The sequence below is a fragment of the Juglans microcarpa x Juglans regia genome, chromosome 8S (assembly GCF_004785595.1).
Source record: "Juglans microcarpa x Juglans regia isolate MS1-56 chromosome 8S, Jm3101_v1.0, whole genome shotgun sequence".
Classification (NCBI taxonomy): Eukaryota; Viridiplantae; Streptophyta; class Magnoliopsida; order Fagales; family Juglandaceae; genus Juglans; species Juglans microcarpa x Juglans regia.
Window position 1 is genome coordinate 16,666,997 of NC_054609.1, and position 26,530 is coordinate 16,693,526.

At 38.4% G+C, this 26,530-nt stretch overlaps 3 protein-coding genes across 4 annotated transcripts; all 3 read left to right on the top strand.

The window, feature by feature from the left end:
- Positions 1 to 5,632: 5,632 nt before the first annotated feature.
- Positions 5,633 to 7,810, top strand: LOC121244897 (UPF0481 protein At3g47200-like). Of its 2 annotated transcripts, none has more exons than XM_041143136.1 (2): positions 5,633 to 5,799; positions 6,323 to 7,810. In XM_041143136.1, the coding sequence occupies exon 2, from the start codon at positions 6,392 to 6,394 to the stop codon at positions 7,742 to 7,744; it is 1,353 nt and encodes a 450-aa protein (XP_040999070.1). In that variant the 5' UTR covers positions 5,633 to 5,799; positions 6,323 to 6,391; the 3' UTR covers positions 7,745 to 7,810. The 2 variants fall into 2 exon arrangements, with proteins under 2 accessions (XP_040999070.1, XP_040999069.1); XM_041143135.1 differs by having other exon boundaries at positions 6,350 to 7,810.
- A 7,571-nt stretch (positions 7,811 to 15,381) lies between these two features.
- On the top strand, positions 15,382 to 20,991 carry LOC121244925 (putative nuclease HARBI1). The gene is made up of 4 exons (XM_041143171.1): positions 15,382 to 15,697; positions 19,360 to 19,814; positions 19,892 to 20,117; positions 20,227 to 20,991. Exons 2-4 carry the CDS (start codon positions 19,374 to 19,376, stop codon positions 20,730 to 20,732), a joined length of 1,173 nt encoding a protein of 390 aa, XP_040999105.1. The 5' UTR covers positions 15,382 to 15,697; positions 19,360 to 19,373; the 3' UTR covers positions 20,733 to 20,991.
- A 2,089-nt stretch (positions 20,992 to 23,080) lies between these two features.
- Positions 23,081 to 24,057, top strand: LOC121244004 (uncharacterized protein At3g17950). The gene is made up of 2 exons (XM_041142053.1): positions 23,081 to 23,396; positions 23,502 to 24,057. The coding sequence occupies exons 1-2, from the start codon at positions 23,313 to 23,315 to the stop codon at positions 23,997 to 23,999; spliced, it is 582 nt and encodes a 193-aa protein (XP_040997987.1). The 5' UTR covers positions 23,081 to 23,312; the 3' UTR covers positions 24,000 to 24,057.
- Positions 24,058 to 26,530: the final 2,473 nt, after the last annotated feature.

Here is a 26,530-nt window from a genome sequence, read left to right on the forward strand (position 1 = left end):
CGGTTGCTAGTCATGTTGGTTGTGCTGGTCCATTATATGTTACGTCTTTCCTTGAACTCTAAACTTCTGACCTTGGAGGCTCATCATGTTGTTGAATGCTTTTACAGATGAGTTCTAAACTTATGTCTGGTTCCTTGAGTTATATAGATTTGAGTTTTTGAAGATAAACATTTGAATTTGGAAAATATCTGCGCGCTGCCTCTGTGAGACTATTTGATCTCTTGTTGGAATAGTGGGGATGGCAAGCACATTGCAATAACAAGTTTCTTGAATATTTGGTTATTATTTGACAGCATGTATTAAATTAATACAATTTTACTTTGATTATTTATCAAATTGACTTAAATAATTGGGGATCGACTGAGCCGAGAGAGGGAATCGAGTGGGGGAGAAGGAATCAGGTGGGGAGGGGAAAACGGACGCCGCGTAAGGTGTGTGAAGAGTATAATGCTACATGGGCTGATGTATAATAGTACTCTTTTAATTTTACTTAACTAACCTTCATTTTAAGTAGAGTAGTAAACTAGTTGTAGACTAATTGTAAGTTTATCATTTTCTTTTGTCAAAAGTATAAGAGAGTGGTTAGCATGAGTGAAGTGTGACTATTAAAAGAAATGAAATAATAGTTGCAGTCATGAGTGTGCGTAATTATTTTTAAAAAATTGAATAAATATGAGATCCATATAAAAAATTAATTTTTTTAATAATATACTCTACTTTCTTTTAAAATAACTGCACGACATTTGCATATTTTATTATTATATTTAGCATTAATCAATAATTTATACATAGCAATTACTCTATTTCGAACTATTTGCATTCAACATTCGGATGTGATATCATCTTTTCGAATGCTTTTAAAACCATTTGATTTGATATATGCAGTTCGAGTAACAGATTTTGTTCACAACTTTTCGAACGAGATTTAGGACAAAACACTTGGGTTTGGAGAAGTTCTTGATAGAAACGAACCAAAATCGCTTTATTAAGATATTAGCAAACACAAGACAAGCACATTATAACTAGAGATCGCTTTCACTCTTACATGCACAACATATTCAATTTCTTTATTTTAAGAGTTTTATACATACAGATATTTTTATGCATTCTATTAATGTGATTGACTAAAATAATTATTTTATATTAAAAAAAGAAAAAAGCTACTTTCACCCTGGACGAGGACACGCCACGTACCCAGATTCGAAGTCAGCATTATTTAAACGGTTAAACCGTACGTTTTTTAAATCAAACTTCTAAAATCAAACTCGAAACCCCCACGAAACCGAGAGCCCAAAGTCTGAGACCTTCAGCCAGCTTGCCGCAACACAAGATCTTAGAGAATAGCTCACCACCCGTGGCGAGCTCCACTACGAGATAGATTTTGGTCTTGGTGGCCATGACCTCGAGGATTTTGAGGATGTTGGTGTTGGGGTATATGTGGAGACTGGTTTTGGAGCTAAAAAAAGTGTTTGTTGAAAGTTGGCTCCACAGCTGGCTCGAGCCAAGTTCGCTCGACGTCGCTCGACAGACCGCTCGAGCAAAGGCAAGTCAGAGAAGTTCGCTCGAGTCACGCTCGACACTCCACTCGAGCGAGACGCAAACCCTAGTGTTCGCTTGACCATCGCTCGACACTCCGCTTGAGCCAATGTTCATTTGGCTGTTCGCTAGAGTCGCGCTCGACACTCCGCTCGAGCGAAACAGATTAGGTTTCCAGCGCCACTCACTATATATTCATCATATTAGACTTGTGTTGGACGGCCTTAAGCATATTTAGAGAGAGAACAATTGTCTAGTGAGTGCATATTGTGTGAGAGAGCAAAAAGTCCTAGAGAGTGTGAGTTGAGATTGAGTGATTGTAATCTCCTCTGGTTAATAAGATTTCTGCAGCTCCTGTGGACGTAGGCAATTTGCCGAACCACGTATATTGTGTGTTGTGTTCTTGATTGTGTTGCTTTTACTTTATTTGACATCGTTGGTGTGTGTGCTTTGTATAGTATTTCACAACAACTGGTATCAAGAGCCAAGGTTGGATCTGAAGGAGAATGATGGCTAGAGATAAAGTGAACGCACCCGGGATTGAGAAGTTTGACGGCACTGATTTTGGATACTGGAAGATGCAGATTGAGGATTATCTTTATGGGAAAAGGCTCCACCTTCCACTGTTGGGAAAGAAGCCGGAGAGCATGACTGATGCTGAGTGAACCCTGTTAGATCGACAGGTTCTAGGTCTTGTTCGGCTGATATTGTCCAGAACAGCGGCACACAATGTCAGTAAGGAGAAAACCATGGTGGATCTCATGGCGACTTTGTCAGGTATATATGAAAAGCCGTTTGCAAACAATAAGGTGCACTTGATAAAGAAATTGTTCAATCTGAAGATGTCTGAAGGAATGTCTGTAGCCCAACACTTGAATGAATTCAATACGATCACAAATCAACTGTCTTCTGTAGAGATTGAGTTTAATGATGAGATCAGAGCATTGATTCTGTTGGCATCGTTGCCAAATAGTTGGGAGGCCATGAGGATGGCTGTGAGTAGTTCAGCTGGCAAGGCAAAACTGAACTACGATGACATACGTGACATGGTGCTTGCTGAAGAAATACGTAGGAGCAAAGTTTTAAATTTCGTACCGTACCGGCCGGTACGGCCGAAATTTTTCGTTTCGGCCGTCCGGCCGGTACCGGTCATATCGGCCTCAATTTCGGCCTATACTGGCCTATATTTCGGCCGGTACCAGCCGATATTTCGGCCTGTGTTTTTTTTTTTTTTCGTTTCTTCAAACTACAAACTTATTTTTTAACCCTCAATTCAGACTAGACTATTTATAATTTATATATATATGTATTTGTATATAATTTATTTATATATAGACTATTATTTTATAATACAATTTTTATATATATTTATATATATAATTTATTTATAGATCAACTATCCCGAAACGTTATTCCAAAACGCTATCCCGAAACGGTACCGGTACCGAAATATTTCGTTCCAGTGCCTTGACCGGTACGGTGTCCGGTACGGTATTCAAAACATTGCGTAGGAGAGACTTTGGTGAGTCCTCGGGTTCAGGATCTGCCCTGATTGTTGACAATAGAGGCAGAGGACATGGCAGGTCAAGTTCCAAGAGTAGGGGAAATAGCAAGATGAGATCTGGGCAGCAGATCACGTTCTGGAGTTGTGGCAAGCCGAGCCACATCAAGAGAAACTGCAGGCAGGAATCAAGAAAGTTCTGATAATGATGCTGTGAATGTAGTGGCAGAAGAAATTCATGATGCCTTACTTCTTGCAGTACACAGTCCGATTGATGATTGGGTGTTGGATTCAGGATCTTCGTTCCACAGCACTTCACATCGATAAATCATGCAGAATTATGTTGCTGGTGATTTTGGGAAGATGTATGTGGCTGATGGAGAGGCATTGGATGTAGTGGGAGTGGGTGATGTGCATATCACACTTCCAAATAGGAGCGTGTGGACTTTACAGCAAGTCAGACATGTTCCAAATCTGAAGAAAAATCTGATCTCTGTGGAACAGCTTGATGACAACGGTTTTGCAGTAGTGTTCTTTGGAGGAGCTTGGAAGATCACTAAGGGTGTGCTGGTCCTAGCGCATGGTAAGAGATCTAATTCTTTGTATTTGACATCAGGATCCAGTGATGTGCAGGGAAATACAAGAGTGCAAAAAGGCAGGCTTGATCACGCGAAACATGTGAGGAAGCCAAAGGGAGTCAGATTTGTCGTTCCTCATGAAAGCCTGGGAAAGTTGGCTAAGGTTGCCAAGATCGGTTTGAGACCGGATACTCCTAGTGTAGTGGGAGTTGTGAGAAGCCCTAAGGGCAATGTATGTGGAAGACTAAAGTCGGGCTTGACTTCAGTGCGTCTTCTAGCTTGAAGACAGGAGCTGTGAGTTGCAGAGATGATAGGGCTTGGCTGGAAACAGTGGCTGGTATGTGGAGATCCAGTCTCCAAGTGGGAGATTGTTGGGGTATATGTCGAGACTGGTTTTGGAGCTGAAAAAAGTGTTTGCTGAAAGTTGGCTTGACAGTTGGCTCGAGCCAAGTTCGCTCGACGTCGCTCGACAGACCGCTCGAGCAAAGGCAAGTCAGAGAAGTTCGCTCGAGTCACGCTCAACACTCCGCTCGAGCGATACGCAAACCCTAGTGTTCACTTGACCGTCGCTCGACACTCCGCTTGAGCCAATGTTCATTTGGCTGTTCGCTCGAGTCGCGCTCGACACTCTGCTCGAGCAAAGTACGCAGATTTTGCCAGATTAGGTTTCTAGCGCCACTCACTATATATTCATCATATTAGACTTGTGTTGGACGGCCTTAAGCATATTTAGAAAGAGAACAATTGTCTAGTGAGTGCATATTGTGTGAGAGAGCAAAAAGCCCTAGAGAGTGTGAGTTGAAATTGAGTGATTGTAATCTCCTCTGGTTAATAAGATTTCTGCAGCTCCTGTGGACGTAGGCAATTTGCCGAACCACGTATATTGTGTGTTATGTTCTTGATTGTGTTGTTTTTACTTTATTTGCCATCGTTGGTGTGTACTTTGTATAGTATTTCACAACAGTTGGGGTGGTCCTAGAGGCGACGCATGGCCATGATCTCTTGGATTATCTTTGGTTCCATGGCAGCATCAACAATTTTGGACTTGTCGATGATCTTCACAGCCACAACTGTGTCGTCCACTATTGACCATGCTTGGTACACTTTGGCGAAGCTACCTCATTCCAGTAACCGCCCCAATTGGTACTTCCCCAGTAGGGTAGTGGTGTTGGATGCCGGTGATGGTGATGGTGTTGGGGTAGGTGCAACCCTTGGTTCCATGGCTCGAGAGGCCGAGAGAGAGATAGAGAAGGGAAAGAACCCAAGAAATGCGTGGAACGGGTTTGAAGAATTGCAGTGAATTTTTTTCTTTTTTAATAATAATATAAAATTGACTTGGCTAATGTCATGTCAGACAATTTTGCTATGAGTACCCACACGGATATCTAACGGCGGGTATCTGTAGCAGAATTGTTACAAAAACAATGTAATCAATCCTCTTAATAAAGTACTCAAAAAAAACGTAAAAATAATTATATATAAATTTTTTATTTTTTAATGTGATATATATCAGAATTTCAAATTTCGTTATCATTTAATTAAATTCGAGGAAAGATGGGTAGATGGCCCAGTTTTTTATGGCATTAATAGCGGACTGAAACTCGCATAGACTTTTTATGTAAAATCGTGACAAGTATTTTCTTTGATTCCTCTGACCTACCAATCCAACAAATAAACAAATAAATAAAACTACAAAACTATTAAATATTGATAGCTTTTGAAAGTCTCATTTTTGTATTTTGTAAGGTTCAATTTATGTAAATATCTCTTTCGTACTTTATTTGCATTTTAAATTTTGCACAAATATCTTCCATCTAAACATGAGTTATAAAAGAGGAATTTCTAATTTCGTGGAAATTACTTTATGGCAGATGGCTCGGTTTTTATATATGGCATTAATTATTGCTGACTTAGTAGTCAAAGTCTTCATCTTTGATTAGTCTTTTTTTCCAGTACTCTTCCCTTTCTGTAAATCATTAATTCAATCACATGGTATGGACGACTCTATATATATATATAGAGAGAGAGAGAGAGAGAGAGGCCACTGCAGATCAGCATTTCATTGCTAGGTTTATACACTCCCCTGCGAACGATTGCTGCTAAGTTTCGGAAATTAAGGGTGATCAACAGCGACCTGATCTTGTTCGTCAGTGGCACAGAAAGCTGAGAGTATTTCGTTACCAGGTGATCCGATAAAACTCCCTCCCCTCAGCAGTGATATATATATATATATAGACACTCAAGATTTTTACAATTTTTAACATAAACTTTACTACTTTGTGATAAAAAGATGGATCAGATATATAATATTAATAAAGTTGATGGAGATTATATTAATTAATTTTTGTTGTTTCAAGTGAATGGCATTAAATTCTAATTAAGACTGTATTCTTATCTAGAATATCACCAAGATTAGGCTTTTTTGCTTCTTGTAATTTAGGCTGCACGGACAAAGCCAAGGGGGCGAGGGCCGGGGGCCTGGCTTCTTGTAATCGCATGTTTTCCTTTTTAAAAATTTATAATTATTTAAGTGAAATATATTTAATGAAAAATAATTTATAATTATATGGATAGCTAGCTGGCTGCACAATGTGCGTAATTCATGTTATATAATAGTTTCTTAGCTTTTTTTTAGTTATAAAATTGAATATGAGATTTAATTGCATAGTAATGGGACTATATAATTTCCTTTCAATATAATTTGAAGGCCGGTGGCTCCAGTTTTTCTTGTCAGGAAATTCAGGAAAAAAAAAAGGAAAGAAAGAAACCTTGATAGATGGCCGAGGAATCAGCAGCTATGGTCATACCAGAAGAAACAATTAATGTTGTAACAAATATTAATGAGCATCAGGGGCCAACATGGTTAGTAGAGAAAATCAAACATGCTAAAAGCATAGCGCTTAATCGCCCATCACGTCGAACTATTTTGAGTATTTACAGGGTTCCTCATTCGCTTCGGGAATTGAACAAAGAAGTTTACACGCCTCAAGTTATTTCAATAGGGCCTTTTCACTACCGCTCGCAAAAATTGCAATCCATGGAAATTTATAAACTGAGATATTTCAGGAGGTTCATGGAAAGAATTACCAAGATCAACAGGGATGAGATGTTAGCAAGCATTATACAAGATTCGGAAGAACGGGTACGTGGATGTTATGCAGAGGCCATTTCATTTGATAGTGATACTTTGAGGCAAATTATCCTGGTGGATGCGACCTTCATCATTGAGTTTTTCTTGAGAGCTTGGTCGGTAGAATTTTTGAGAGATGACGGCTCTATAGAAGCAGAGCCATGGGCGCTGCTTTCTTGGATAAAATCTGACTTGATATTACTTGAGAATCAACTTCCTTTCTTTATAATCGAGAAATTATATGAGCTGCTTCCACTCGATCAGTCTCCCTCAATATACCCATCCAGCTTCCTCGAGCTTACCTTTAACTTCTTTGAATTTATGAATATTCAATTGATACGTCATGATGAGATAGATTCAGAAGAAGTATTGCACTTTGTTGATTTGTTGAGATACTTTTACTTGCCTCCTGACCAAAATAGGCTCCCAAATAGAAGTTTTAAAGTAGTACACAAAATGTACTGTGCCTCCCAGCTGGCTGAGGCAGGATTGAAGTTTAAGGCAAGTTCAAGCGGATCCATACTTGACCTAAAACTTAACGAGGGAGTGCTGGAAATCCCAAGATTTACATTACGCAATGCCACGGAGATTTATGCTCGGAACCTCATGGCCTTGGAGCAATGTGTCTATCAATTTGAAAGATATGTTACTGATTATTTTATGATGTTAGATTTCCTTACCAATACAGGCAAAGATGTGGATTTACTTATTCAACAGGGGATCCTTGTGAATGAAATGGGCACCAACAATATTAGGCCACCTTTCGCCGGCAATTTGTGCACAGGTATCTCATTTAGGGATGTCAGTGATGATTATTATGATATCTGTAGACAATTGGTGGATTTCCATAGAAAACATTGGTACGTAATTCTGAAGAGTAGCTTGAAACATGATTATTTTCGCACGCCTTGGATGGGTGCTGCTACCATTGGTGCTATTATCTTGTTGATTTTCACTCTCATACAAACTGTTTGTGCTGTCATTTCGACATTCAAGTAGAGTGAATTGCTGCTTGTGTAATAAGAGTATATATATTAATGGATTGCTTGCGTTGCATTGTCATAATATCTTTCATTGATCGCTAGTTTTTGCTTAATTCATGGAAGTTTGTAATTAAGTTGGTTGTGGGATGCATTCAAGCTACGTACAAGTTGGAAAGCTATATTTATTTTATTTTATGAATGTCCCTTAGAGTCAGTACTACAATATGATATTATAAAGAATGATCATTTCCTTTTTCTGAATGGAAAAAAAAAAATATATATATATATATATATGCTTATTAAATTGAAAAATCATATTTTAATATCTTAATAAAATGATTTTGGTTATTTTCCATTAAGAGCTTCTCCAAACCCACCAAGTGTTTTGTCCCTAAATCTCGTTCGAAAAGTTGATAACAGAGTCTGTTATTCAAACCGCATATATCAAACCGAATGGTTTCAAAAGTGTTCGAAAAGATGATATCACATTCGGATATTGAATGCAAATGTCACAGTCCATGAATGGAATGGTTGGGCTGGGCTTGGGTCAAGTCTAATAGGGACTGATTTTCTTAGCTGTTATTTCATCTTATGGAGTAGGCCGTAGAGTAGCTAGGCCTTAGTTGTTTTGCTTTCTTTCATTGAGTTTGTTTAGTTAACAGTTGTGGGCTAGTTTAAGGTTGAGGCCATTTTCCTTTGTTGCAAGACCTTCATATAAGGTTATTGTAGCTACCGAAAGGGGCATCGAGAAGGAAACTAAATGAAAAGTCTATTTTCCTTCTCTTCTCATCTTCTTCTTTCTTTTATGAAAATGCTCTCCTCGAAGTGAGCAATTTCAGCATATTTGTTCTCAAGTCACTTAAGATGTGTTACAATTGGTATCAGAGAGACGCCGATCTCTATATCATCAAGTTATGGAAATGGAAGAAATTATCTCATCCTTACTTAAAATCAAAGAGCCGGTCGAGCAATCACAACAACGCTATGAAGTTATACTGCAAACATTCAAAGATGTCAAGAACGGCTTTGAAGGCTTCAGGAAGAAATTTAATGAAGAGTTCACCTATCTGGAATACCAACTTTACATTCTGCATAAAAAGAAAAAATGTGCAGCAACTGTAGAAGAAAAAGAGTTAGTCAACCCAAATCATGTTCCTCTTTCTCTTGTTCCCATAAATCTCGTTAGAAATCGGAGACCATTTTCTCCATTTTCATATCTTCATCACCGACTATCGGGTCCATCCTTTACTCTGAAGAATTATTTCATTTCTCTTTCACTTTCGTCGGTCAAGCCTAGCAATAACTTAAGCATCAGGATGAATCTAGATACTAGATGGAAACTTGATCCTGGTGGTCTCTGATTACTACCCTCACGTTTCTTCTTCTTTAACCTTTATCTCTATCAATGTTGTTTCCACTCAGCAAAGCATCCTCTCCCCCCGATATTTCCCACAGATATGATTTTCACTCGATATTTCCTCACGACTTGTTCCATCGAGCTTTGAAATGACACTCACGACCACCGTTCATCTTCCTTCCACGAGCATCGTAAACACCCATATTTGGGCAATCAAAACCTAAACCTCTAAGTCCTTTCTCGTCCTGAGGTCACAAAACGAACAGAGATCCTCCAAACCGTTGGCCTAGACCACGACGATAAGGACTTTCTTTCGATCGACCATGGGCTCCTTAAGGTCGTAGCGGTGCAGTTCAACACCAACCAGCTCCTCGCCGAACAACCACAAGTTGCATCTAAAGGTGGTTATAATGGATTCAGTGGTGGTAGTAGAGGTGGTGGAGGCTTTTAGGGGGGCTGCTTTCGAGGAAAGGGGGGTCTGAGGAGTGACAAAGGTGGCCCTCCTAAAGGTGGTGTGCATCTCAGTTTTGGTCGAGATCTTAATGCTCAGTATACAATCGAAGGTATGATTGAGGTATATAAAGTCCTTTCTACCTTGCTTGTAATCTATGGTGGAGGGAAAATATTCATGGGTTTGCAAGTTTTAGGAGATAAGAAATTTGCGCCTCAGTTGCTTTATTTTTGCCACTTAAAAATTTGTTTTTAAGTCCTTTGATGTATTACTTGGTTCTGTTTGTTCAAGAACTTCTCTATTGCTCCCGACAAAAATGGGGTTTTGAGTCATGATGGCAGTCATTTGGCAAGCACGCACAATGCTCTAGCCATACTAAAAATTGTTGGCTATGATTTCTCAAGTATCAACTCTGAAATGAGGTTGACATAGATATAGGGAAAACCATGGCTGCCACCTTTTGGGCCGAATGAGTTGTCCACGCTCTTGGATTCTAAAGGAAGAATCATGGATTCAAAAGCTTTAAGAAAGAGAATATTTTATGAGTGAGTGGAGCATAGATTACGGAAGGAGTTATAGGCATTCTTGCTTGGATACCATCGCTATGATTCAACATATGCTGAGAGGGAATCTCGTAGGTCCCTAAAAAAGACAGAGTATGAGACCATAAAGATTCTGTGGCAGAATATCTCGTATGCCTTATTGAAAATGATGTGATAAGGACTGACAGATCGCTCTTCTTCTATGATGGGGATGATAATGTAAATGTGAATCTGATGTGTGATACTTTGCTAGCATACTCATTCTACAACTTCGATCTTCGTTACTGCCAAAGTACGAGTGATCCCTTGTCCCCAATATTGTTTGTAATGGATGATGAGTTAGAGGCATCTTGGTGTTTTCTTACAGCTTGTGCAAAAATAACCGACATCTCATTGGAAGCAGTTGGGTCGCTCTGCAAATCTTTGGAGACCTTGTCGTTGGATTTAGAGTATAAAAGCAACAAATGGTTACTTGTTGCGGCCAAGGGATGTCCTCTTTTGAAAATTCTGAAACTACAATGTGTTAATGTAACCGATGAGACTTTGGCAGCTGTTGGCACCGGTTGTTCATTGCTGGAGTTCTATACAACTTATAGAGATTTACTGATAAGTGTCTACAGGCAATTGGCAATCATACCCTAAGTGATTGTTATCTCCTAAGCGACAAGGGCTTGGAAGCAATTGCAACTGGTTGCAAGGAACTTACACAACTAGAAGTTAATGGGTATCATAATATCGGAACTATGGGATCAGTATATGCAGCAACACCCCTTGATAGTGTTAGTATTATGAAACATGAAGTGGCTGTTGGTACAAAGAAAACTTTTGTCGCTTAGTTGACACTATTGGTGGGACAATTGTGGGCAAGGCTAATGCACCTTATGGACAAGGTGCTTCTATGGGAGATGGTTTGTCACTGTCCAAGGGCTAGGAAGCAATTGCAACTGGTTGCAAGGAACTTACACAACTAGAAGTTAATGGGTATCATAATATCGGAACTATGGGATCAGTATATGCAGCAACACCCCTTGATAGTGTTAGTATTATGAAACATGAAGTGGCTGTTGGTACAAAGAAAACTTTTGTCGCTTAGTTGACACTATTGGTGGGACAATTGTGGGCAAGGCTAATGCACCTTATGGACAAGGTGCTTCTATGGGAGATGGTTTGTCATTGTCCATGAATGGAATGGTTGGAACGGGCTTAGGCCAAGTCTAATAGGGACTGATTTACTTAGTTGTTATTTCATCTTATGGAATGGGCCGCAGAGTAACTGCGCCTTAGTTGGTTTGCTTTCTTTTATTGAGTTTGTTTAGCTAACAGTTGTGGGTCTTGTTTAAGGCTTAAGACATTTTTCCTTTGTTGTAAGACATTCATATAAGGTTACTGTTCCTACCGAAAGGAGCATCGAGAAACTAAATGAAAATTCTATTTTCCTTCTTTTCTCATCTTCTTCATTCTTCTATAAAGGTGCCCCTCGAAGTGAGCAATTTTAGCATATTTGTTCTTAAGTAACTTGCGGTGTGTTACAGCAAATAGTTCGAAACGGAGTAATATGTGATCAAATGGTCAACTATTATATATTGTTCAAATGTTGCAACTACATCTAAAACCATACTGAAAGGGATATTTACCAGTTCTACCAGGCCGACTTGACTCCCTTTCCCGAAGGCCCACTTGACCCGTGGGCAGTCCACCTCTATGAGAATGAGAATGGAGAACTTGGACCTAGTCCATGATGACATGTCAAGGAGAGAAAATGAAAGGGAAGTTGCATCATCTGAATCTGTCGTAGCCAACATGCCCGGCAAGAGGCCATGCCACATTAAATGCCCAGAGGCGGCCAAGCAACAACCCCAGCTGGAATCACACCTTTTCCAGAAATCCAGATAGTGTGCGCACATTCTCCACCTAACACAAGAAACATACGTGTCAAGAGACACAGCCACGTTCGATACAGTAACACAACGCTTGAGACAGCAGGTAGTCACCCTGCCGCAAGTGCTGCGTCCGATATGATGCGCGTATAATGTTCTGATAGCAACTGAGGACCACCTCAATCAATGGATATAAACCCATCCCCAGGTATAGTTAACTGATTGGCTTCCTCTCCTCTTTCTCATACATTCTAGTTGTTCGTCCTTCCCACGATACTTCTGTCTCTATACTAACTTTGGCATCGGAGGTGTCCCTCGCCACCCCGAGCCCGCATTCTCAAGTGTTTTTCCGGCCAACAAAACCCCCCCTCTCAAAGGAGTTGCCCAGGGTATGTAACACATCATCAACAGTAGCATCATCTATGGGATCTTTTTGAATACCATGTCATTTGTATGCCGGCAACAATGCATTTGCATACCACCCACGAACAAGAAGAATAAACAAGAAGCATGGAAGCAACGCTCGCTGAAGTGGAAGACGTGGTTAGAAGACTGCAACGGAAGTGGGGAGGCTCTAGCATGAGAATGAAGCTCTGGGAAGAGGAAGCAATGGACCACCAGAAGATGTTGAACTAGGCCAGAGTGAACACGCCGAGTCATGGAGCCCAACGGGAGTAGATGCAGTCAACGAACAGAGAAGACAGATGCATCACAAGTTGCGTGGTCTTACAAATAAATACGAGAGATAGCCAAGAAGATGGGTGCATCTTCCTCTGTGGACCAACTGCTCACAAGCACTAATTTTCAATACAACGCGGAGGTCATGGCTGCCCCTCTCCTACCCAAGTTCAAATTCCTTCAAATGCAGATGTACGATGGATCTAAGGATCCCCTCAAGCATCCGAAAACTTTTAAGGCCCACATGACCCTCCACAGGTTCTTCTAGAGGACATATGCATCTGTCTCATGGGCCACATGGTGAAAGACACTATGGTCAATCCATTGCCTGATCTGACCGATAGTCTTCTCGTGCATCTTTTTTCACACATAATCCGTAACTTCATTGGGTTTCTTCCCTTCATTTTTCAATGGGTCAGACAGATCTTTAAGAGGTCGAACATATCTTTAAGAGATCCTCCATCCGAGGTCTCCAAAGACTATAGTTTGAGACAGTCAGCTTTATCATGGAGCCTGATGCGGAATCATCTATGGACTTAGACTGATTCTAAGTTAAAAGTGTAGTACAGGATCTTCAAGGTGGATTCTCAAAAAACGGACAGTACCGTTGTGTCCGAAACGTCTGATTTTGTTAGAAACGAGTCTTGTTTTGTCAAAATCAGCCTCAAATAGCACAAGGATGAGCAAAATACTAAAACAAGAACTCTGTCGCACATGGACCACGTTAAAATGCGTAGGCGCGTGAGTCATGCACCTTCTAGGGTCTGGAGTCCGTGGGGCTCACGCGCTGGACCCCCTTTGGAGCGTGTGTGGTGCGTGGGCATTAATACTATTTATAATATGGATTCAAAGAAAATTTTGAGGTTTGACATGATCTTAATTATCTTGTTCAATCAGAAACAAAAGTACACTTTCTTCTATGGTGGCCAAGACAAAGAATGGATCAAATAATTTGATCAAATGGCAAGTCATGTGGCTCAAGATAAGCTCATAACCAAACTAGGTATTTCCGTAATGTAGTATCCGATTGGAAACGACAACAAAATCGATACTAAACAACGTTTCACTCATGGGAATTCAAAAAAAGTCACCAAGCTTTTGGATCTCTTCAAGATTGATAAGAGGTAATGGGTTGTGCTGAGCGACGAGAATGGAGTGTGGGTCTCTGATCGTGGGGGAAAATGCTGGCCGTATTGGAGCGTTTTGACGAGCACTAGAAGGCAAAAGTCGAAGAAGTAGGCTTCAGAAGAACTTTCATGTATAGCCATGACCACTTTAAATAGATGGTTATTATGTGGATCGTGTTTGATCTATAATGCTCTACAATAATAAAGGGCATCCTGATTATGTGGGTCATGATTTGATGCCAATGTTGTTTGGAATTAAGTATCTATATATGTAATTGTTTGACATTCGTGGTGCCATAGGGAGGTTTTTTATGGAAATTCTCTGCTTGGCCAGCTGCATGTTCTATCTTCTTATTTATTCATCTAAATTTGTAATGGTTTTCACCTTCATCAAAGTCATCTCTAAAGTTTGATGAGAAGTACATATTTTTCATAAATCCAAAGTCTCCCTAGTCATAACCACACATTAGACTAGTCACTGGATTAATCAAAATAATAATATAATAATATTTTTTAATAATAATATTTTTTTCATATTTTACAATTATACTAACCATTTATTAATTAATAATTTAATTTGATACTTAAATTATTATTTCCCAACCAATTTTTTTCTCAACCTAATTGATCCTGATTAATTCTTAAACTGTGGTGGTATTAATCTGAAAGTTGGAAGAAGTGATTTTGTAATAAAATAATGGAATAGACCATGAAGAGTGTCTCTTCAAATATGAAGATGAATGTAAATACACTATAGCTCAAAGTTGGAGTTTTGATTGTTTAGCAAATCTAATGTTAAGGTTGTTAACCACAAACTATTCAAATTTTGAAAAGACCGATGCAAGTGATATAATTTCATTCAAAATTGCGTGAGAGAAAAATAATATATTTTTTCATTATTTATTAGAAAATTAGTGATATTTGAAAGTTGTTACACCATATATCATTCACATAATATTATTTGATTTCTAAGATTTAAAATTTAAAATTTATCTTCCAAATCAATTTATATAACGTCTATGACGTGTGGTGCAAAGGATTTCAAATAAAATTATTCTTTATCAGACATATGTTCAACCCTAGTCATGGGGAGGTTGGGTGAATTAATCCATTAATGCATGCACATTTTACCTTACATTGGCATTGATATTTTTTATCTCATATGTCAAGTAATTATTAAATATTTTCAAAATATCAATATATGATTATGGGATATTCTTATCTTATTGCACTATATCATATCATTAAAAATTATTAATTGTATTTTAATTTTAATTATAAGAAGATATTATATAACTATACTTCATCTTACTTCTATCCTATTAGATGAATTATTTGTACAATTCTATAGTGTGTAAATCTCACATACTCCTTTTAAAAAAATTAGATAAATTTAAAATTCACATGAAAAAATTTACTTTTTAATGATGAGCCTCTTCATTTTTTTAAAATAATACACGAGATTTGTACACCTTAAGAATATATTTATGTAACATTATCTGTTAAAATCTAAATTTAATATTTTTAAAAAAATAAGGGCTGGATATAATAATTGATAAAGAAAAACATATTAAAGTGAAAAATGTGAAATATAATATAACTCTTATAACAGGATAAAATGAAAATAGCACTGCACTTCTTCACTGTCTCAGTTAAGACTTACCATATAAACAAGCGCTGAAAATGGGAATAAAAACACAGTCGCTCTGTACACAGACCCAACGTTACTGCTGCCACCAAGACGCCATTCATTTGGTTGTCTCCCTCTCCTTCTCTCGCTCTCACACCCTCTCAGTCTCTCTGATCCCTCTATTAACATTGAATTCTACCTCTCGTCCCCACCTGCCTCGGTTTCTCCGAAGGAATCAGCTAAACGTCGTCGTCTTCGCCTTCTTCGAGTACCAAAGCGGCACCGAACACTCTTCCGGACTTTTCAGGTATGGGGGTTTAAGGATTTTGGAGGAGGTCCGTTTGGTTTCCGAAGAAAAAAAATGTGGTAAAAGAGTAAAAGAGGAATCGGGATTGTGATTCTCGAAATTCTTTGTTATCTGGGATTCGAGAGAACAGTAATGACCGTGCCTCTACTGTGTGTAAAGTGCGGCCTACTGTTGATGATAGAATAGTTCGATAGGAAATTCTTGTTTGTATTGAAGGCTACGTGTCTCTATTTTTGGTAGGATCACTAATGGTAATTGCTTCGTCTTAAATGGCTTGTTTTGTTTGTGAATGCTTCTTTCTCTGCAATTTGATTGATGCCTTCGTTCCCATCTCTACAATGGTACTCGGTTTTTTTTATTTGACTACCAATGTAAAACCGTGTCGCGGTCTCTTAAAGCTTTGTTCGATGGAGATGACAAATGTCGGTTGGCTTACCCTTTTGTGCCAAGACAAGCACCTCTGATACATTCTTTTGATTAATAAACAAATGAATGGATGAATAAATAAATTAGGGTTGTCTATCCATTTGAATACGCCCCTCACTTGGAACGAGTTCGTTCTTGTATCTTGCAATTTCCTCTCACTGCCAATAGATTTGCATCTCATTTTAGGATCTATAACTTGTTTGCATATGAGGGGGGTGTGAATGGAGATGGAGTTAGATTCTAATTCGACAAGGCATTATGAATTTATTGGTTCTTTTCTTTTCTAGGTCATTATCGGCATATTATCAATAGGCATTGACTGTTTTGTTCAATTCCCCAAATATTGTGGAAATAAAATTTGGTTATTACCTCACACTGAAATGTAAGTGACCTCATAACTTGATCAGTGGCCAGTCTTAATATTTGATTCCTTTGTGTTTGTTTTGGTGCCTATGGCTGGAGAGAAATGGGAGGTGCTTCGAAGATTGTGAACGCACTATGGGGAAATTTAGAGATTTTTTCTTTAGCACTTTAAATTTTTGGGTGAACAATCTAGTGAAAGACTTTTTTTTTTATAAGTACAATCTAGTGAAAGACATGAATATCTTGTAATGCTTTATTTTAATTATATTTTGCTTTAGTTTGTATTTAAGTGTATTCTCATGTATACTTCATGTGTACTTGGGCCATGCCTATTTACTTGGAATAAAATCTCTTATTACCTATAAAATATATATATATATATATATATATTTGATTCATAAACTTTAGCTTTCAAACGTTTGCATTAAGCATGTATACCTATATCTGACTTTGTAGAATATTGCCTTGATCAAAATTAACATCTTGCATGACCCTTCCGGGCACTAGCTTTTTCAATAAATCCATCCTCCTGTACAATATAATGGGAAAAATGATAATAGTAATAATAAAGGGGGAACAAAACATATAGTTAGTCAATCCATACCCCACAAGTTCACATAAAGAGAACATGGGGAAAGGGGGCGTAAGGAAAACCCATCTTTCCAGGAGTTATACAAGAGATTTTAAGCCTGGTTTGGGGTTGGGGATGGAAGCTCTTGAATGTCAAGTTCTGGGGGGATGGGAGCTCTTGAATTTTTCTCAATGCCCGGTGCTGTTCCTCCGCTTTTTTCTCACTATGAAACTCTTCTCTTAGTTCCTTTTAATTTATGATTATCAGTTGAAGTATGCAAATTAACTCTAGCTCAAAATCTAAAATGGCGCTTCGCCCTCTCTTAAGAATGGAGTGAAGAGTGTGGTTGTGGGTTTAAGATGTGTTGGGTAAAATCAAAATTATGATTGTCACATCAAGTATTGGGAGATAGAAACTTTATACGCTCGTTTCTCAAGGAAGATGGTGTATAGAGCTGTTGAGGGACATATGGTGTTTCTAAGCAAGAACTTGGTTTTTCTGCATCCTAATTTTACAACTTTCTGGCTGGAAGACTGTTCAGTAAGACGCATTGTGAACCAATATGTTTAGTTTCATCTTGGTATGTCGTAAAGGTTTTCACTAAGCAATGATATACATTTTTCATAATTGCATGGAATGGATGTGGTAGTTTATCAACTGCTAGGAAATTAACATAAAAGGTCCGAGAAGATCTTGTGGAATGCTGCTGGCTCAAAATCTGAATTTTTGGCTCTCATTGCTTAAAGGGTGGCATTGTAAGTCTGTATTGTGCATCTTATCAGCTTAGTTGATTGTCCTATACATTTTTTGCCTAGTCTTCTCTGACCATCTTAGGGGTATTCAAGAGACCAGCTATGGAGCTTTTATGAGTCCAGCGATTAAGTACTGATAATCCTCATTGTTTGATATATTGTGAACGGCAAGTCTTTTAACTTGATGTTAATTTTCTGCATGACAAAAGGATGCTTGAAAATCTTTCCACTTGAGGGAAAATGGGTAGGTGAGGGGTGATGGAGTTGGATGAGTCAGTTTGTTCTTCTTCTGGTTGTTAGTGTTGGTTGTGCTGGTCCATTATATGTTACGACTTTCCTTGAACTCTAAACTTCTGACTTTGGAGGCTCATGTTGTTGAATGCTTTTACAGATGACTAAACTAATGTCTGGTTCTTTGAGTATAGATTTGATATGACTAAACTTATGTCTGGTTCTTTGAGTATAAATTTGATTTTTTGAAGATGAACATTTGAATTTGGAGAATATATGCTGCCTCTGTATAAGAAGTGAGCCCCACTTTGGTGCCTTGGTAAGAAACCTTTGTACTTAAAATTACTGGATCGTGGAGAAATAGGATGGAAATAGCTTTTAGGTTATCACTTATCACTAATAGATGTAATCTGTTGTCTCTTCTGAGGCTGTGAAATTGTGGTAACATCCTAAAAAAGCAATTTCTTATCCATATTTAGCCTCTTATTCCTTAATAATGTTGGCCTCGTCTTATTATTTATGAGAAGCACGGCTGTGTTGGAATTTCTTCAGTATAGGATTTCAAATCATAAAGCAAAATTAGATCCTGTTTTTAGGGCCTGGTAGGCACATCAATTCTATTTTTCTTTTTTTTTTTAATAAGTTTATCATTTGAAGTACTTGACCAACAAATAGATCATACATCAATTCTTATTAAAAGAAGTTATTAGGGGTTGGGCAGGTTGTTTGTAGTCCCAGTATTCTCACAAAAACCACTTTGTATGTTCTCGAGGAGAATCTTTATAGTTATTGTACGAGGGTTGGTGGTTAGATCTCTAGTGGATTTATTGGCTGGCTTATTTAAGGTAAACATATCTGTGAAGAGCGGCCAGAGTATTTTCACTCACTAACATATGTGGTTTTTAAGATATAAGCAGTGTGTCTTGTTTTCCAAGTTCTGTTCTTATTTTGTCTTTAAGTTGTATGAGTACCTCTAGCTAGGTGTTCCTCGTGTATACTTCATGTGTACCTGGGCTTTGCTTATTTCTATGAATATAACTTCTTGATTATCTATCAAAAAAAATATCTGTAAAGAGCGGCATCAGGTTATACTGATTCTGAAGAAATGTTGCCTATTCTCATAAAGGGTTTTCAATTGGTTCTGTCTGCCTTCTATGCATTACAAGTTAATTAGTGTCGCACTTCTCCTCAGTTGATCTTCTGCATTACCTTTTACTCATCATAGTAGCTTCTTGTCTTCTTCTATTTGTTTTCTGTTAAATATGAGATTCTGATTGTCCCCATCCTTTGCTGATATATGAATATGTTGTTGGGTGCAGAGGTTAGTTTTTCCATGGAGAGCTCTGATGATGAAAAGGATGGAGTCCTTGGGAATTACATTCCAACAGAACTGACACGTGTTTTGGCATCCAGTGGAGTAAAATTTGTGGATCAAGTACTGAATGGGCAAAATGAACTTTGTTTGGAAAATTTTCGAATGGATAAGCATGTATTTTACAAGTTGTGCGACATTTTGCAAGCCAAAGGCTTGCTACGCCACACAAATCGAATCAAGATTGAGGAGCAATTAGCCATTTTCATGTTCGTAATTGGCCATAATCTACGAACACGAGCTGTCCAAGAGTTATTCCGATATTCAGGAGAAACCATTAGCCGCCATTTCAATAATGTTTTGAATGCAATTATGGCAATTTCATTAGATTTCTTTCAACCTCCAGGTTCAGATGTACCACCTGAGATTTTGGAAGACCCAAGATTTTATCCGTACTTTCAGGTAACATAAATTGTGAAGGTTGACTGGCATCTCTTTTCTGGTTAATCTTTTGTCATTTTCCATTTGTTTTTTGTTAGGATTGTGTGGGAGCCGTTGATGGGATCCATATTCCAGTTATGGTAGGTGTAGATGAGCAAGGACCTTTCCGCAATAAGAATGGCATGCTTTCACAAAATGTTCTGGCCGCTTGCTCATTTGATCTAAAGTTCCATTATGTCCTAGCGGGCTGGGAAGGCTCAGCATCAGATTTGCAAGTCCTAAATTCTGCACTGACAAGGCGGAATAAACTGCAGGTCCCTAAAGGTATGGTCTGTATTTGGGAAGTTGTCATCAGTCGGATGTTTTCACCTTCTGCTAAAACAGTATGAAGTTCTTACTTCAATTCTTGTATACAAAATTACGATGATGGCAGGTAAATACTACCTTGTGGACAACAAGTATGCAAATATGGCAGGTTTCATTGCCCCGTATCCTGACATTCCCTATTACCTGAAGGAATATCCGATTGGCTATCAACCACAAGATGTCAGAGAGCTATTTAATGAACGGCACTCACTGTTACGAAATGCCACTGACCGCACATTTGGCGCTTTGAAGGCAAGATTCCCTATATTGATGTCTGCTCCTCCATACCCATTACAAACACAGGTGAAATTGGTCGTGGCAGCATGTGCAATACACAATTACATCCGTAGGGAGAAACCAGATGATTGGATCTTTAGAATGTATGAACAAGAAGGTACTGCGTTCGAGGATTCATTGCCTCCTTTAGATGTGGAACAACCCATTATGCATTTTGACACCCAAGACCCGGACATTGGTGTTGAAACAGAACAACTAGAAATTTCTTCACAACTGCGAGACTCTATAGCAACCGAAATGTGGAATGACTATATCCATGATTTTTCGGCCATGTAAATTGACTTATTTTGGCAATAGTTTTCAGGCTAGGATTGAAAATATTTCAGGATCAAGAACCGTATGAAGGTTTTGGATGTGATTTTCATGATGTACATTGGCCTTGTTCATACAAAGAAAATAGATCAGTAGATCATACTTCTCAAACATGATTGCACTATGACATGGTTTTTTGAAAGGTTAAAGAGGGTTCCCTTTGAAAAAGGGTTTACCTTTGGGGCTTTTGTAATTGTGGGGGACAGATGTTTTAGCTTTACGAGCAATTTGAGTCTTTAAAAAAATTAAAATAACTAAATCAATCATTGCAGGTGGTGATTGAACAGGGAGCCGTCAACCAATCTGTATATATTAATTATGCACAAAAAAAAAAAAAAACATGATCTTAACTTGTGTGATATTCCAAATATACAACGTTGATGCCATTGTCGTTCGAATCCTTATGAACATAGTCAGAGAAGAGGGACGGGGGCTGTATGGATAGAATTCAAAATACAAGTGGAGGTTTGGATGTTGAGATAAGATGAATTGAGACGAAAATTGAAAATTGAATAAAATATTGTTAGAATATTATTTTTAATATTATTATTATTATTTTAAGATTTAAAAAAGTTAAATTATTTATTAAATTTTGTATGAAAATTTAAAAAAATTGTAATAATTAGATAAAATGAGTTGATACGAAGCAATTTAGATTGAGAAACACTCTCAACCCATCTTATTTCATTCATCATTACAATTTTAATAAATTTTCACATAAAATATAATAAATAATTAAATTTTTTCAAATTTAAAAATAATAATATTAAAAATAAATTTTTAATAATTTTTAACTCTTACCCCACTCAATCCCTCTCTCAACATAACTTTGCAGGTAGCCCTCTCTCTCATATCTCCCTCTCACTCAATGGCTCTGCATGTATTAATACAAAGAATGTGTCAGTACAGACTGCTGTGTCCCATGTTCATGGGGACCCATTAAGCAAAAGAATACTGATTTCTGATGATAAATAAATAAATAAAATTAAAAATTCTCACAAAAGCGACACCTCGAGGTCATGCACGAGGTACAAATACACATGAATATTACCCGGAGAAAATGACATAACTTCCGAGGGTTCTTATACTTTGCATCAATCGGATAACGCTGTCATGGATTCCTCATGCACTTCATCAACCGATTATCATGTTTACCATTTTACAAGATAATATGTTAGGATCGCCTCAGGAATGCATGCATGCATGTGTCAATGACCATTACGCCAGTTCCAAGGACTAGTATATATGATTATCGTACGTAATTGGCTTTACTTTGTTGACAAAGGACATTATAATTAAAGAGCAAAACCACAAACTTAATTGGATTATATTGATTTTGTAGACCTCTCATGCAAAGTCAATGAGTAGTAGTACTACTTTGATCATTAATTAAACTACTAATTTTCACATGAATGGCAGCCCCAAATTGAGCTGTAAATTAGTTTCCACGTACACAATGAGTATCGATGCTATAATTTCTCACCACTGCCCTTATAATTCCTGTGTGGTGACCACCCTTCTTTGAGATCACCCCCTTTCTAATGAGACTTTGATCTTTTGCACGCTTTGAATAACACAATGTAAAAGGTGAAACGAGTTTGGAATTCATCTTGCATTTAAGATGGAAAAGTGACAAAAGATGGTGCCCAAAGCAATATTCTTATACTATTTTTCCTACTACTTTCAGACAAAATATAAATAAAAATAATTAAGGGTGATGAAATGTTGTGGACCTCACCACACAAGAGAGAGAGAGAGAGAGAGAGAGAGAGAGTCATAAAGGAGATGTAGGGGGTTGAAAGAATGAAGGGAATCGCCTAAAGGAGCATATGGTCAACATTCAAACCAATCAAGAGAACTAATCAACAGACCCATAAACCTTTGATGACTTTTGCAGCAAAGTTGTCGGCAGTCTTCCAGGCTCCAGCTACGTCTCACTTATGGTCTCTTTCATACCTAGCCTTCGCGCAAAAAAAAAAAAAAAAAAAAAAAAGGTAGACGGTAAAGAGAACTTCCTGACCATTTGCTAAGGTTCAAAGTTTTTCTTGTCAATATTTAATAATATTACTTATTATTTTTAAATATCATCTAATTATTTTGAAAATAATAAAATTTATTATTAAAAAATTAATTTTTTTCATATCAATCTTATATTTATTCATTTCTTTTAAATAATTGAGCGGAGCTTACACCTTTACTGCAATTATCATTTCCCTGTAAACATATCAGAGGCCATTAGTGATCATTATACGTAAATCCCCAATTCAGTTTTTCCTTTATATTCAATGTTTGTGTGTGAGAGAGAGAGAGAGAGGGAGAGGGAGAGAGAGGGGGGAAATAGATGCCTCAAGGGAGACAATACAAATGATGTTCGTAAAAACTCGAGGAACATCATCAATGGTTTCAAACACAAATCTTTTTTCCTAAATAAAACCCACCCAACTCTACTTTACTTTCACAAACTTCCTTCAGCTACAATACTCTATACATTACGTACATTTGATTCCTGATATTAGTCACTCTTCTGACAGCAAGATAGATCAGATGTTGGATCCAGCAAACGACATGATGCCTCCACCCTCGTCTCCATCCATCTCCTCCGTTTCTTCCTCCGATCTTGACACCGAGGTACCCATTAACCTAAATCCTTCAAACCCTTTAAAAATCTCTTCTTTTTCTTTCTGATTTTCTCTGTAAAACTTGATTTATTTTGTTAGTTATGAATGAGTGCAGTCTACAGGGTCTTTTTTTCATGATAGAAGCACAACTCTGGGGACTCTGATGGGCGTCAGCTTCCCTTCCATTGCCTTCAGAGCTTCATCTCAGCACAGGGAACCCCACGCGTCCGTGTCGGTGTCCGTTTCCACCGTGTCCCGGAAGACCAAGAAGGCCCGGAAGAACAAGAACAATGCACAGCCGCCTTTTGCGATGGTGGAGCGTCCGCGGAAATGGTGGCAGATTTGCAGGGACAACGAGGCGGTGCCGGCCTCGCTCGGAGAGTTTCTCGAGGTGGAACGGAGGTTCGGTGATGGCGCGTTCTTCGGTGCTGCTGAGGAACTCGAAGGCGTCGTGGTGGTGCAGCAGCATCAGAGGAACGGACACATGTTGTTTGCCGACGGGAGGGTACTTCCACCGGCCGCGGCGGACGTTGATGATGGATCATCGACGGCTGGGGCTCTTTGTAGATTCCCGGTTTCACTCACCGGAATCTGTAGTGGCGGTGTAGTATAACTTCCATTTTTCTATTTTCTGGAGGGATTCTTAATTGGAATTATTAACGATTATATTCTCTTTTGTTCGTGTAGTGCCGCTGCTTTATTTGCCGCAATAACAATATAATAATAAATAGGAAAATAATTTCTAAGTATTCAGGTCAATATATTTGAAAACAAAAAGTGAATTATACTATAAAAATACATTTCACGACCATCATGAACAATCATCGTCCTTATTTATATTCTATGCAAGTGATCTGTTAATTTTTTTCTTAATCATTCTCCTTTGGTATTGCTGCGCACCGACAATGTGAGAGTCGGAGTACTCTATCTCCGACTCGTACTTTCCAATATTAGTATTTTCGTATACGTGATAGAAATAGACTCAATGGATAGCGTGAAACCCAACTCAGTTTTACCAAAAATATTGGGAGGTGGTAGGTGAGCAAGTGTGTAATTTTGCACTCAAAGTCCTAAATCAAGGTGGTTCTCTCAATGAGGTTAATGATACTTTCATTACCCTCATACCCAAAGTTAAAAACCTCAAGAGAGTTACTGACTACAGACCTATTAGCCTGTGTAATGTTGTTTACAAAAAGTTTCTAAAACCCTTGCAAACAGGCTAAAGGTCATTCTGCCCAAGCTTTTTTCCCTTAACCAAAGTGTCTTTGTACTCGGGAGACTCATTTCTGATAACACATTGGTAGCCTACGAGATCCTACATTCCATGAACTCAAGAATGAAAGGCAAAAGAGGCTTTATGGCTATTAAATTAGATATGAGTAAGGCATACGATAGAATGGAATGGAAGTTTGTTGAAGCTATCATGACCAAGATGGGATTCCCTCTACATTGGATTAACTTAATCCAGACCTGTCTCAATTCTGTATCTTACTCCATACTTGTAAATGGGGAGCCTCAAAAGTCTTTTTTACCTTCAAAGGGCCTTAGGCAAGGGGACCATTTGTCCTCTTATCTTTTCATTTTATGTGCAGAAGCTCTCACTGCCCTTTTAAACCAAGCTGAAGCCTGTGGTGGGTTGACTCCAGTCCCTATTGGAAGAGGTTCAGTATCAGTGAATCATCTTTTCTTTGCAGATGATAGTCTGCTTTTCTGCCAAGCTAAAGTTGAGGAACTTAGATATGTGCTCAACATACTTGACATATATGAGAAGGCCTCGAGACGAGTTTTAAACAAAGACAAGTCTTCTATTTTCTTTAGTAGAAACACTGGCCAGGCAGTACAACAACAAATTTTGGAGCTTGCAGGGGTTAAATCTTCTGGCACTTTTGAAAGGTACTTGGGACTACCTGCATTGGTGGGGAGAGCAAAGGTGGGATCTTTTCATTCTCTTATCGATAGGACATGGAGTCAAGTTACAAACTGGAAAAACAAATTTCTCTCTGCAGCAGGGAAGGAAGTCCTCCTCAAAGTAGTCCTCCAAGTCATACCTACCTATGCTATGGGTATGTTTATGCTACCAGTATCCATAACTAACAAGCAAAATCAACTACTCAGGAAATTCTGGTGGGGCTTCAATGAAGATAGTTCCAAAATCCAATGGGTCAACTGGAAACAACTTAGCTATAGCAAAGACATGGGAGGCCTTGGTTTTCGAGATTTGAGGAGCTTTAATCTAGCCTTATTTTCCAAGCAAGGTTGGAGAATTTTACAAAATCCAAATTCTCTGGTGGGCAGGGTTCTTAAGCAGAAGTACTTCAGTAAGGTGGGGTTTCTAGAAGCCAGTGGGGACAGGGCCATTTTTTGCCTAAAGAGATATCCATGTAGGTCTAAGGCTGTTAAAGGAAGGTCTCATATGGAGGGTGGGGAATGGCTAACAAGTTAGTATATGGTCAAATAAATGGCTACCTTTCTCCCCTCCCTATAAGATTCAGTCCATCCGAGATGTGGATTGCTGGTGTGAGAATGTTTGTGATCTGATTGACCCCCAAGTGCAGCAGTGGAAGGAACCTATCCTCCAAGTGCTTTTCACCCGGCAGGAAATAGATGACATTAAATCAATACCAATTAGCCTGGGGGGGAAAGAATACAAGCTAGTTTGGCAATTTACTACAAATGGGATATACACTGTCAAGAGTGGATATCACCTCAGCAAAGAATTGGAGTGTGATCTAGAAGGGGAGACCTTAGGCAAAGCAAAAGAAAAATAAGCTTGGACGACTATTTGGAAGCTAAGAGTAACCCCTGCTACCAAGATGTTTTTATGAAGAGCATGCAACGAGGCCCTACCAACACTAGCAAATCTGAGAAGAAGAAAAGTTGTAGAACAGAGCTCATGTCTGGTTTGTAAGCAGGAGCCAGAAACATCTGGACATGTTTTATGGGTATGTATTGCTGCTGAGGATGTGTGGGGTCAGGGAGTGAAAAAGGTGCAAAAGCTATCCTTTCAGAGTGATTTGATCTTTGATATCTAGTCAAGACTCGTAGAGATCCTCAGTTTAGAGGAACTTGATGAGGTGGTAGCTACTATGAGGGGCATATGGTCTAGAAGGAATAATACTATCCATGGTAAATAATTCAAACCCA

What these genes read in the sequence shown, in the direction of transcription:
- LOC121244004 (XM_041142053.1), top strand. Translation starts at nt 23,313, where the DNA reads ATGTTGGATCCAGCAAACGACATGATGCCTCCACCCTCGTCTCCATCC. An exon ending in CCTCCGATCTTGACACCGAG is followed by an intron (nt 23,397 to 23,501) that starts GTACCCATTAAC and finishes GAATGAGTGCAG; the next exon opens with TCTACAGGGTCTTTTTTTCA.
- LOC121244897 (XM_041143136.1), top strand. Translation starts at nt 6,392, where the DNA reads ATGGCCGAGGAATCAGCAGCTATGGTCATACCAGAAGAAACAATTAAT.
- LOC121244925 (XM_041143171.1), top strand. Translation starts at nt 19,374, where the DNA reads ATGGAGAGCTCTGATGATGAAAAGGATGGAGTCCTTGGGAATTACATT. An exon ending in GATTTTATCCGTACTTTCAG is followed by an intron (nt 19,815 to 19,891) that starts GTAACATAAATT and finishes GTTTTTTGTTAG; the next exon opens with GATTGTGTGGGAGCCGTTGA. An exon ending in TAAACTGCAGGTCCCTAAAG is followed by an intron (nt 20,118 to 20,226) that starts GTATGGTCTGTA and finishes CGATGATGGCAG; the next exon opens with GTAAATACTACCTTGTGGAC.